Source organism: Triturus cristatus, chromosome 8, assembly GCF_964204655.1.
Source record: "Triturus cristatus chromosome 8, aTriCri1.1, whole genome shotgun sequence".
Classification (NCBI taxonomy): domain Eukaryota; kingdom Metazoa; phylum Chordata; class Amphibia; order Caudata; family Salamandridae; genus Triturus; species Triturus cristatus.
The window spans coordinates 958,763,310-958,776,182 of record NC_140591.1 but is presented as its reverse complement, the minus strand read 5'-3'; the positions used below and the strand labels follow the sequence as shown (position 1 = coordinate 958,776,182).

Here is a 12,873-nt window from a genome sequence, read left to right as displayed (position 1 = left end):
AAGTTCAGTTTGAGACAAACTTCTACTTGCATATGCCACAATATTCCTTCAAGCATTTGAGTGTCTACTGTGGTGTGTAAGGACAGCCCCTAGGATGAGGGGCTAGCATCAACAACAACATCTGTATGAAATTTAGGAATGAAGTACCCCATTTCCATAGCATTCTCAATGGTTTTTAAAGCTTTTCTAACTTTCATGTGCCCAATTAAATAAATATTTTTTTTTGGTCAAGTCTCTCAACAGAGCACTTACAGTGGCAAAGTCTTGTAAGTAACTAGAACAGTAACTGTCCAGGCCAAAAAATGAACGCATCATAGAAACATCTTGTGGGGGATCAGCATTTGACAAGGCTTGTACTTTAGCAGGATCTTGTGTCATACCCCCCATCAGAAAAGAGATGGCCAAACAATTTTAGCTTTGTCTTATGGAACTCATACTTGCCTGCATGCAAAGTAAAATCTGCTTCAACAAGCAAATGACAAAGTTGTGTAAGAGCTTTATCATGTTCTTTTTCTGTAGCTCCGAAAACCAATGTCAGCGCTGTAAGTGTACCCGTTCCTGGCAGGCTGTATGATATGTTGAATGACATCTTGAAACAGTTCAGCAGTGGATAACATACAAAAAAGTAGTCTTTTGTATCGAAACATACCAACATGTGTAGAAACGGTTTTAATTTACCTGTAGTTTTCTTTAAGTTCTAACTGATGATAACCATTATTGAAATCAAGGCGAGAGAATACCTTTGCACCATTTAATTGCGTTATCATATCAGCAGTATGTGGACCTGGATGTCGTTCTGGTTCAATTGCCTTGTTTGCCTTATGCATGTCAATACATATGCGTACAGCTGCTGCCCTTTTTAGGCACTGCCACTATGGGAGAAACCCATTGCGTTGTACCAGTTGAACACACAATAATATCATGCTTAAGTAACGCTTCAAGTTCTTTTTGAATAGCTACTTGCAAATTAAAAGCAATTCATCTACGTCTTTGAGCAACAGGATGGACGATCTCATTAATATGCAACTTTACTTTCATAGTCTTACATTTTCCCAAACCTTGAAATAAAAAGGGAACTGGCTTACTATTTAGTGGTCAGCATTCATATTGTAATTCAGGGAGACCAGTCATCAGCGGCTGTGTGGAAACTTAGTAGGCAGTCAATTGATGCAGTACCCAGAAGCACATGGATGGGTGCTTGTACCTTCTTTTTCATGTGTTTTCTTGTGGCTACAAATTAACCTTGACTTTTTAGGCGGTCAATGCAGCCCAAATGTATACTTTGGTTTGTGCTAACGTAAGTTTCGGAAATGAAGATAGTTCATTGTATTTCTCCTCAGGCATAATGTTTATCGATGCACCACTGCCGATAATGAAAGGTATTAAACAACCAATTAGTTCTAGTGTAATCTTCGGACAGTGTTTAAATTACTTTGGTGCTTTGGCATGTCGATCTTTCTTTGACTGACATCTTTCTTCAGAAGTGGCCAAACCAACATGTGCATGCTTTTCTGAGGTAAGCATTGACATGGCACAATCATTTTTATCACTTTCACTTGATACTGATACAGAAGAATTAACGATTTACAAGGAGGCCTTAGACACAATACCACACTTGTTATATCAGTGGGATCCTATTATGTGTGGTGCAATGATCACGAGAAAAAAGACCTCCTAATTCCCAAATAGTGAATACATTCACATAAACAATTTCAAGAAGTTGATCAGCACACACTTATTTCCAAACATTAATCAATTTTTTGGATAATCCTTTATTCTTTTTATTCTTCACAGTGTAGCCAATTTGTTTCGTCCCTTCGCGGGACTTCTTCAGGGCTCAGTCATGTGACACTTTCTTGTAATGTCGTATTGTCTCCAATGTTCAAGCAACATAGAATTCTTGTTCTGCTTAATTAGTTGATGATTAGTGGGTCCAGTACTATCAAGTAAAACTTTTATTTTTTCGGTATTTCAGGCCAATGTTGGCCACCGCTTCAATAGTGCGCGGTCAAGACTCCCTTCGAGTGGTCTCTGGAAATGGTATCAAATTCTTTGATACTTTCTTGTATTTGACTTGATGAGAATAATGATTTTAGCAAATTGATTCATGTTTAGAAATAAGTGTGTGCTGATCATCTTCTTGCAATTGATACAGAAGAACTGTTTGATGGTGATGTAGATGATGATCGACTTTGTTCAGTGTCGATTTGCCTCAACTGATGTTGCCTTGTGGGTGTGCGTCGAAAGTTGCATCTGGAACATTCTGGCAGCCATTTTGTCTTTGCGCCGTGAAGCACTTTTTCATTTGGTTTGCAAACCATCATAAAATGGTTCTCCTTCAAGCACAGTTTTTCCATATCTGTCCAACAGCGGGACAATCACTTTTATGTGGACATGAAACTCCACATCTAAAACACAATTTCTTTTTACGTGTAGACATCACTTTGTGTCTTTCAGTCTTTTGTTTGAGCTTACTTTTCACACTCATGCCGGCTTCGTTCTGTTCACCTCTGGCCTCAATTTCAGCAGCTTGTCTATCATCACGCTCTTCAGCCCCGGCAGCCATTTGCACTCGCTCCAGACTAAGAGTTTCTTTCAGCATTCGTCTTCTGAATGAATCTGACAAGCATCCGTCAATACCTCTCAGACGCAGAATTTCTTCATCATTGAATTCATTGAACTTACAATGTCTGATGAGCGAGTCGCGTTCTCTCAAAAATTGGTTCACAAACTTTACGGTGTTCTTGGTTGATGATGTATAATTTATAATTAACATTTGGCATTGGATTAAACGTTAGATTCAACACTTCTTTAATCTGACAATATGTGATGTCTTCTTCAGTTTGCTGCATTTTTTTATGACTATTTTTACACCATCACCAGCAAGATTTTTTAGATACTTTATAATCTTTTTGTTATCTGTCTCTTCAAGAGCATCAATGGAATCATCAAACATCTTTATCTAAGCAGTTCATCTATCACCAATATTTTGCTTTTTGGCAGTATCAAACACTGGTGGGTGGTTTCAGGAAAGTAGCAGCGTTGTAACCATTTCTGGGAGTGGTTGATATTGAGGGTGGAGCTCTCTCTGGCTCCCTCGGCAGTTCATCTTGAATTGGTTCATGTGAGCCATCTCTAAGGCCTTGAGATGTGCTGGCCATTGGATGATCCTTGATGACTTTTATAATAAAAGCCTTGGCTTTTCCCTCGCTTGGAAAAGCAGTGTTTCAATATTCCAAAGATATCTGTGACCTTCCTGATTGTTGCCCACTGCTATGTTGCTGTTTTGACCGCCTTCACTGCCCTTCAGTCAGCTTAACAGGACCCACCAGTGTTGTAAGGACAACCCCTGTGCTTTGCCTGAGTTGTGGCACCTGGTGCTGAGGTCATACCACCTCACTTTACTCAGGTTCTGGTGAGTAAATAAACGCTTTATTCTTTGACGTATCTTTTCATGCAGCTTGTCTTCAACACTTTCAAATTGTAATGTTACCTCACAACTTGTGATTATTACTAGCTCTTTAGAGACACCTAGTTGTATCTGCCTTTAGTGTTAACGCTCAGGATTACATATGACTGTATATTGCTTAGCAGTGTGATACCTTGATGTACGGTCTAACCAGCAAGTTGTTAGTCTCAGAAATGTAGATTTCTTTCCAATACTTTTGTTGTTTCAAATTCTTTACAGCGATTGGAATTGCACTTTCACTCCACAGGCGTTAAGCATTGATTGCGTACTGAGACTGCAACACACATAGCACGGACGAGCAGTTTGCTTGGACCGCGCAAACTCTCTGGGAGAACACTGTCGATCTTTAGGTTACTTATCCCATAACTCGTCACCAGTTGTAGCATCTTCCCCAGCAATGACAATGCCACACACAGAGCTTAGTTTTACACGCCTTTATTAGGCTGCGTGTAACTGCGAACCCAACATTCTAAACCAGCCTTAAGTGCATTCCGCTTTTACACTTACATCACAGTTCTACGCAGTTCTTTGACTGAACGGAGCTGCTCACCCACCCCCAGCTCCTCAAGAGCCTCACGGGTGAGTAGTGCGCTTACATCCCCCCTGATTCATTTTTTGATTGATTGAGTAAGTCCCTCAGGATCCAAAAACTTTTCTAACTTGCAAGACAAGACAGCTGGGGTGGAATTACTGGATGGAATCTATATCATTGGGCCAAGATGCAGGTGAACCTCTCCTGTTACTGACCATCTTGGAATAAGGGCGTTTGTGTTAAGATTGTAATAAGAAACCACTATATGTTATATGTTTTTAGAACTACAACAAACCTTTTAAAGCCCTATAGGGTTAGGAACAATATGATCCTCACTGGATAGCTATGAAACTGCTCAAAGTATGATTATATTGGGAAAATTAAGAGCCAGTTTTTAGGGTGACCTGTAGTTTCTAACCTAGCACATCACAGATGCATTATACATTACTACAACTCAAAATGGAAGAAATAATTAAACAATCCTCAACACTACCCACTGATAAAATGGTTTTAACTTTAGAATTAAATGCCACACTCTTGACCAGAAAATTAACTCAGTTTTCTCCAAGACTCATGGTTAATTTCAATGGTTAAATTAAATAATTAACCGTAATACTACAACACCTATTTTTAGGTCTTTCCTAGGAAGCGCTTGTGCTGTCTCTCGGGACATGCTGTATTCAGGTTATGAGCATTAAGCTCCACCCACTTTCCACCCACCTTTTTAATTGGCTCCTGTTGCTGTCCTTTTTACAGAGTGACAACCCCTGTTACATGTGTTACATGTGTTGTTACTCAGTATGTTTTATTTACAGTTAGTGAGCACATTATATTGTTAGTAACTTTTTTCTAGCTGCTGTTGGAGACACAACAGGCTATCCCACAAAGCAGAGTCCATGTATTTTCCTACTGCTGTTGGAGGCACAACAGGCTATCCCACAAAGCAGAGTCCATGTATTTTCCTGCCTTAGCCAGATGTCCGATTGTTATCTTTTAAGCACGCTCCCTCCCCTCTCCCTCTCCACAGCCGTGTATATAGTAACTCTATATTTTTTTGAACAGCATGGTGTGCTGCACGATTTATCTTTACTATCCAATTGTTCTCATGTATAATCTTCATTACTTCTTGAATAGTGTCATCCATATATGTGGCCTCAATTAGCTCTTTCTCTGTAATAATTCTTGGCACTGCTCATTTGAGTATGAAACAAATGTATTCCTCTGCCTCAAACCGTTGATCCACTTGAATGGGTGTCTAGATAAATAATCTGCCTGATTATATTCCTTTGTCAGGTTTGTGAATAATTGTAAAATCATACTCCATTAATCTTATTCCTCACTTTTCAATTCTAGGTGGCATGTTTGTTTTTGGATTTCCAAAAATAGAAACAAGGGCTTGATGGTCTGTTATAATTACAAACGGCTTTCCGAATATAAAATCGTGATAATGTTCACATGCCCAAGCGACCATCAAACTTTCCTTTTCAGGCTGAGAGTATCTTTGTTCCATATCAAACAGGATCTTACTTGCGTGAGAGACTAGGTACCTAAGAGTTTCTCTCCCAGGCTTATGCTGTAACAAAATTGCACCCAATCGTACAGGGCTAGCATCCACCACTAAATCTGTGCACAGATTTGGATCAAAATATTTTAAGTTTGCTGCAGTTCATATTTATAGTTTTATTTCCTTGAGTGCATGTTCACAATCACCACTCCAACAAAATCTTCGGCCCTTTTTTGTTAACTCCCTGAGTGGTGAGCTCAAAGTTGGAAAATTGTTAACATATCTTGTACAATAGCTAGACATTCCTAAGAATGACCTCAACTCTGTTACATCCTTAGGCCTTTGTATTGCATTAGGAGCAGGGTCTGGTTTCATTACCTCATGAGAAAATATATGTCCATAAAATGTTAATTCCGTTTTATTAATTTCAAATTTTTGGGGGTTGAGTGTCAGTCCAGCTTTTTGAATTTGGTGACATACTCCATCTAGTCCCTGGTCATTTTCCTCCTGCGTTTTGTGAAAAACTAAAATATCATCATTATAGTTCGTGCAATTCTGCACTGGCCTTATAATATTCTTTATAATATCTTGAAATACCTCAGCAGCTGAACATATTCCAAAATGTTCACGTTTGCACCTAAACAGTCCTATATGTGTAGAGAATGTTTTGATATATCTTGATTGACTATCGATTTCCAATTGATTATATCCTTCACATAAATCAGGCTTTGAAAAAAAAAAAACAGCCCCATTGATGTTACTGACCACATCATTTAAATGAGGACCTGGATATCTCTCCCTTTCAATGGCTGTATTTGGAGTTCTGCTGTCAACACAGAACCTAATGTCTTCAGTGTCTTTTTTTGGACACCCAAGTTGGACCTGTTGCTTCTTTAAATATATCTTGTTCCAGTAATAACTTTATATCTTTCTCTACTTTCGTCTGCATGTGAACTGGAAGTCTCCTATGTGTTTGCACGACTGGCTTCACTGTTTCATTTATATGCAAGGTAATTCCTTTGATTTGATTTGATTTGAATTGGAAATCTATAAAGCGCGCGATTGCCTGAAGGCGTCTTGGCGCTAGGTCCGATGCGCAAAGGATTACTAAAAGGGTAGTGTGCTGACTTAGCGAGTGAAAAGCCAAGTTTTTATGGCTTTCCTGAAATGCAGAAGCGAAGGACTGCTTTTTATTGCGATAGGGAGGAGGTTCCAGTTTTTAGCAGTCCGCAAACAAAAAGCTCCTCCCTCCCCACCTGCTTAAACTTAGGAACTTGTGTGTTCTCAGGAACTGTGGTCCTGAACCATGCAGGGCTTTATAGGCCAGACATAGTGATTTGAACATAATCCTTTTTTTAATGGGTAACCAATGGAGGGCCCTCAATCTGTGTCCAACTGGCTCCGATCTGGGAATCTCAAGCGCCAACCTTGCAGCAGCATTCTGCAGACGCTGGAGTTTTGATAAATGTTGGGCTTGGACCCCTGCATACAAGGCGTTGCCGTAATCCAGTCTGGACAGGGCCAATGCCGTAACCAACGTTTTGCGTGAATTGAGAGGAATAAATGGGCATACTCTTCTCATCATTTTAAAAATATACCAGATGGTCGAAGAGAGGTTGTTTATCTGGGCATTAAAAGTCAATTTTTTGTCAAATATGACTCCCAGATTTTTAACCTTACCCACTGGTTTTGGGCAATCGCCCAGACTGTCCGGCCACCATTTAGGAGACCAAAAGTCTGCCTCTGATTCCAACAGCATAACATCTGTGTTCTCACCCTTCAACTTCAAGCAGTTTAGAGCTGCATCCATTTATCAACCTGCGTCATGCAGACATTAAAACGCTCAGCTGGTTTCCTCAACATTGCTTGTGACTGACACCACTATTTGTGTATCATCAGCATACGATACCGGTAGAAACCCATACTGACTGATGATCTCTGCCAGGGGAGCAACGTAAACATTAAAGAGCCTGGAGCTTTACCATTCAGTTTGCCTAGACCATCAAACAACTCCAGATATTTCCTCAGAACTGGATATTCCATTGACAGATTGCAAGTCATTGCTAACAAACCCATGAATTGAGCCGTCACATTGCTTAAAAACGTGACCCTGGAACTTCACCTTGTAAAATTATATCTCCTGTTTACTAACTATAGCTCCATATTTTACTATTTCTTCAAACTTCCCTTAACAGGAAACAGGATGTATAGCTCCCCATTGAAAAACACTAACATTTGAAGGGCTTGGTGTGGGGGGGGTTTGATCTAATGGTGGGTACTCAAAAGTTCCATTTGTTCTCGATAGTGGAGTGACGTGTAACATAATGTGCATAACAGAATATATAAAAAATGAGTAGGGGTGGGCAGATTTTGCGTAGTCGCGCTACGCAAAGCTCCCCGAAATGGTAAAAAATCTCCGCGAGCACGCAGAAATTCCGCGAACACGCAGAATTGCTTGTTCGAGATGCTTTTTTCCTGTTCACGAATGCTGTTTGCGTGCTTGGGGGGAAATATCTCGCGAACACGCATTTTGAGAACGCGAACAAGCAAAATATTCCGCAAAGCCGCGGAACGCAGAATTTTGGGCAATTACGCATTCTCTGCGGAACGCGAAATTACCCAAATTCCCCAAATTCTGCAAATTCCGCAAGCGGAACGGAATTTACCGTCCAGGCCTAAAAATTAGTGAGCACCCCCCCACCCAAGCCCTTCAGTTGTCAGTGTTTTTCAATGGGGAGCTGGACATCCTGTTTCCTGTTTAGGGAAGTTTGAAGAAATACTAAAATATGGAGATGTAGTTAGTAAAGAGGAAGTAAATGTTTTACAAGGTGAAGCTCGCCCATTTACTGTAAAGCACAGAGAAATACCATTTCCAAACTCCTCCGAATAAATATGAATACAACCATTTTTAATTTTGTGTAGGGAAATGCCGCACTCTGCATGGGGTATTTGTTGCTGAGTCTCTTTTACTCAAATACGCTACAAGAACTGTGCTGTCCGCTTTCATCTAGATGTTTGAAAAATTAAAAGTGAAAATGCCGTAGTGCAGCATCTAATGCTATTGCTGAAGACCCTCTTTCCTCTGTCAGTTTTCACTTTTATCATATGTTGATGTTTTTCTTTTTTCATTTTGAAAGTCTGTCACGTGTGAATGCTTTCAAAATTGAAAATGCAATGCACCTGCAAAATGAAAGTGAAAAATTGACAGAGAAAAGAGCTGGAACAATAGAAAGAAAAAAAGACCCATCTAGAGCCCTCTTTAATCTGTGTTTCTGACAAGATATGAGCTAGAGGTCGCAAGATGATGGTAGGGATTGTAAAGGAGCAGCCAGGGATCGCAGCTACAACCTCTGGTTATCTGTAAATAACATCCAGGGATTCATTTGTGCCATTGGTTCTAGGTGGCGGCAAGGGTTTTTGTTTTTTGTGACCTGTACTTATTTTTCATCATAAGAGTATAACCCGGAGTAAGAGAGATAGACAGAAAAGGCAGAAGGAAGGAGGATGAAAAAGATATGAAAACCTTGACAAAGGGAGAAAGTAGGGATGAAAAATAACCTACGACAGTGAGGTAACAAAACAACAAGTATAGTGTGATGGAAGAAAGTCATGAGGTGGACTCAAGACCATGCAGCTGCCAGATATTCCCTAACACAGACATTTGGAAGCACCGGCAGCAGACTACCAAGACAAACTTTGTCCTGCTGTACTTCTTAATTATTTATTTGGTTTTCTTGTTTACAAATTATACAGTATAAAATGAGAAAATGGCTTCTCTAAAAAAAGAAAATACACATTATTGTGGCATCCAGTAACCTAAAATGACCTTAGCCATAGGTGGCACCTTTTCATATGCCGTTATTCTCCTCCTTTGTTGGGTTAAGTCAGAAAAGTGTATTATCATTAAATTGCTATTGCATCCTCAAAAGTGCATTCTCATAGAAATTGACTTTGTAAATTGTATAATTGTCTATCAGATGCTTTGAACACTTTTGCCATTTTAACAATTAAGGGACTTCTCTTAACAGAATATTTAATTATTGTCTTAAAAGTAATTAATGAAGGTGTATGCATTAGAGGCTTGAAATTATCTTAATTACCAGTAAGTATTCTATTCTCCATTAAATTTCATTTTATGGTGCAGGACCAAGATTGATTTGCATTTATATGGTTCCTTTCTCTAACGTCATTGATGAGCTAAATCGATGGAATATAATACAATGTCAAACGTTGTATAAAAAATATTTCTGAAACTCTAGTTTTGATGCTTAATCAGGGGTGAAAAAATAACTTTGTGTTTTATTTGTTTAGCTAAAGTTTTCAGAAACTGATTATTTTGCCAACGTGCTACAGACACTGAAGTTTGTGTCCCAATCAGATTTCCATTGGTTAAGAAAAGAAGTTCCAAAAACAGAGTGAGTCCCTGATATTTGTATTTATTTTGAAAACATGCAGAAGTAATGTTGTGTTAATTGTTGCTTTATCTCACATTCTTGTTTAAATCCACTTTCCACTAATTACTTTATTATCAATCAGTTGGTAATGCATATCTTAAAAGTTGTGTTGTAGCTAAGGCTGGGTGGATAAGTCCGCTCCGCATGCGAAGTTTGCGGAGTTTTAAAACTCCGCACTCCGTTTGGTGTGCAAAGTTTTCCAAAACTCTGCAATCGCAGTGGAGCGGAGTAAGACTTACCTTCCTTCAGTCCCAAATTGGTGTCCTGCCTGCTCCTTCTGCTGTGGCTCCACTCGCCTTCCGCTGCACTGCTCTGGTTCAATTAATTAACAGGAAGAATTACAGTGCGTATGGCGTCCTGCTTGAAGGCATGCCTGACCCTATCAAATCCCATGATAGGGTCATGGATGCCTTCACGTAGTACGCCATGCGCACTTCAGTTCTTCCTGTTAAATAATTGAACTGGATCAGCACAGCGGAAGGCGAGTGGAGCCACAGCAGCAGGAGCAGGCAGGACATAAATTTGGGAGGAAGAAGGTAACTCTCCCGGCCAGCAGGCCTTACTACGCGGCATGGGAGGCGGGGTTGAGCTGGAGGGGGGGTGGGGGTTTGTGGGGGGACAGGGGGCAATGAGTGACTCTGCCAGCCACGGAACTCCACGGAATTTCACTGAGTTTTCTAGTAACTCTGTGAAATTCCGCAGAGTACTACTACGCAAGCTCCACCCACGATTAGGTGTAGCATTAACATGTTGGGCCCTTAATAAGCAGAAACTATTGTTTGTCTAATTTTCTCGTATCCCAGATTATTCTTATCAAACATACCAGATTTCTACAGTCCTCCGATGGATCTTGTTCTGTGCTGGATGGGACTGGATTACTTAAAGGATGAGCAATCATTAAATAAGGACTAGAAATAATATAACTGTTAACATACGATATTATACACAGCTCTCAACGGATCCCACATCCATTTCGGACAAAATCAGTAAATTAAATTAATTTAGCCACAAACAAATAATGAGTCAAAATCAGCAAAGTTAATGAATGAATTGCATACAACCCTAAATTCAAATTAGATCAGGTTTCATGAAGCATTAGCAACTCTACGAGATCCAAATATAAAGAGAATGATCTTCCTCAGCCGAGGGAGATTATTATTTTAGCCAAGGTTAAACAACAGGGGAGATTATTTGGTTCTCATACCAATCCTTTAGTAGTGTTCAGTAAGATCCAAATGACCAGTTCCAGATATTTTAAATGGAATGTATGCCTCTGTCAAATACTGCAGCATCAATGCCACAGCTTTTCTTACGCGAACTCTTTCAGACAAAAAGGTTTCACTACTCTAGCATACCAACCGGCAGCAGATCGCAGTGTTTTGTCACAGTTTGTATTGTTCTGGAAGTCCAGATTGTCAGTCTCTATGTCACAAGTTGGATATAGGTATCGCCGCCCCATCAATTTCAAAATCAGAGCAATTATACTCCATTAATTCCAGGTTTACACTCCTTGACAACAGCAAATTTGTCAGACTACTCTGTCCCATTAGGCGCCTTCAATAGGGATGAGATGATGTAGTAGGTATAAAGTTTACAGATCCGGAAGAATTGAGTAATCCATGACTCGTGATTTTCTTTGAACCATTGTAGTTTAGTCATATGATTATTATAGCATTCAGTAAGTAGTCGACTTTATGCTCTCATCCTATGTCTGTCAGTCCTCAATCATTTCATCTAGGATGTAGCACTTTTGTTGCAAGATTATTCAAGTGTGCTACAAATTTCAAAGAAGGCAATTGGAAGTTAGAACACAAGCTGTAACTTTACAGAAAGTTCCCATTTGCTTCAGACTATTCAGTTCATAAGTTCATATTTGGACAGGATGCAAAGTTGAGTGCTTCATAAAATACAGCTCATATTCGATGAAATTGTGCTAACATATGAATCTCACGTTTTGTATAATAATGTATTAATCCTTCAATTAAACAAATGAATATCACTTCAATAGGAGCACAGTTAATTCATGTAAGCAGAGGGTACTCATAAAATGTTCAATATATCACTATCACTCACATATAATTTTGTAAGTTTCTTTTACACATTATATGTTACTAAACATTCACGTTTAATGGCACATCAAAATTGGATTTATAAAAAGCAATTTTAACATAATCTCGAGTAGCACTAACTTTTTTGTTGTCATTTTCAATGCCCGCGTTACACATTCTAATATGCTATTCATCCTTAACACCTAAAGCATTTAATTCTCACGTAGGAATTTCCATGTTATCACCACATTATCTAATCACAAGATCACGTCATTCAGTTTGTTTATGTTTCACATCTACTTATTGAATGTTAAGTATAACACATAACTACTTCTAACATTCTGCATGATTTTATAATGCAGTATCTAAATCAGAACTACATTTGAGCTCTCTTGGGACATGGAGCCTAATACACATTTTGTCATTTCCATGTAAAGTAGTGTCACAAATCATTTTCTGTATTAATTATTGTAAATTGGTGAGAGGAAATACCTCTGCTCTATCAGTTGAATCAAAAAGCTTAATGTTGCTATACAAAGACAAAATGTGAGTCTACAGATTTTTATCTATCTACTGATGGGAACAACTGGAAAGATCTCCCCACTTTAAAACAATGAAAGGTGGCTGATATGTAATGTACTTATACAATTTTCATGCCAAAACAGTGGTATGCCTTTTAGATTATATTGATCTCAATGAGAGAACGTAGGTCTATTTGAAAATCAAATAACATTTGCACATGGTTGCTAAGTTTTTGTGCGTGGTGTCAGATCTATTCAAATCAAAATATGCATGTAGGCTATCATTAAAGTACTCACCATGACCTTTCAAATATTTTATTTTATTTCATTTTGGGGGACTTTATG

General features: G+C 39.0%; 1 protein-coding gene across 1 annotated transcript in view; it reads left to right on the top strand.

Annotated features, from left to right (window-relative positions):
- PHEX (phosphate regulating endopeptidase X-linked) overlaps positions 1-12,873 on the top strand; it is a 1,454,229-nt gene that overhangs the window by 1,101,820 nt on the left and 339,536 nt on the right. The window contains exon 14 of the mRNA XM_085622474.1: positions 9,817-9,920. Coding sequence (XP_085478600.1) covers positions 9,817-9,920 — 104 coding nt within the window. The remainder of the gene's footprint in view (positions 1-9,816; positions 9,921-12,873) is intronic.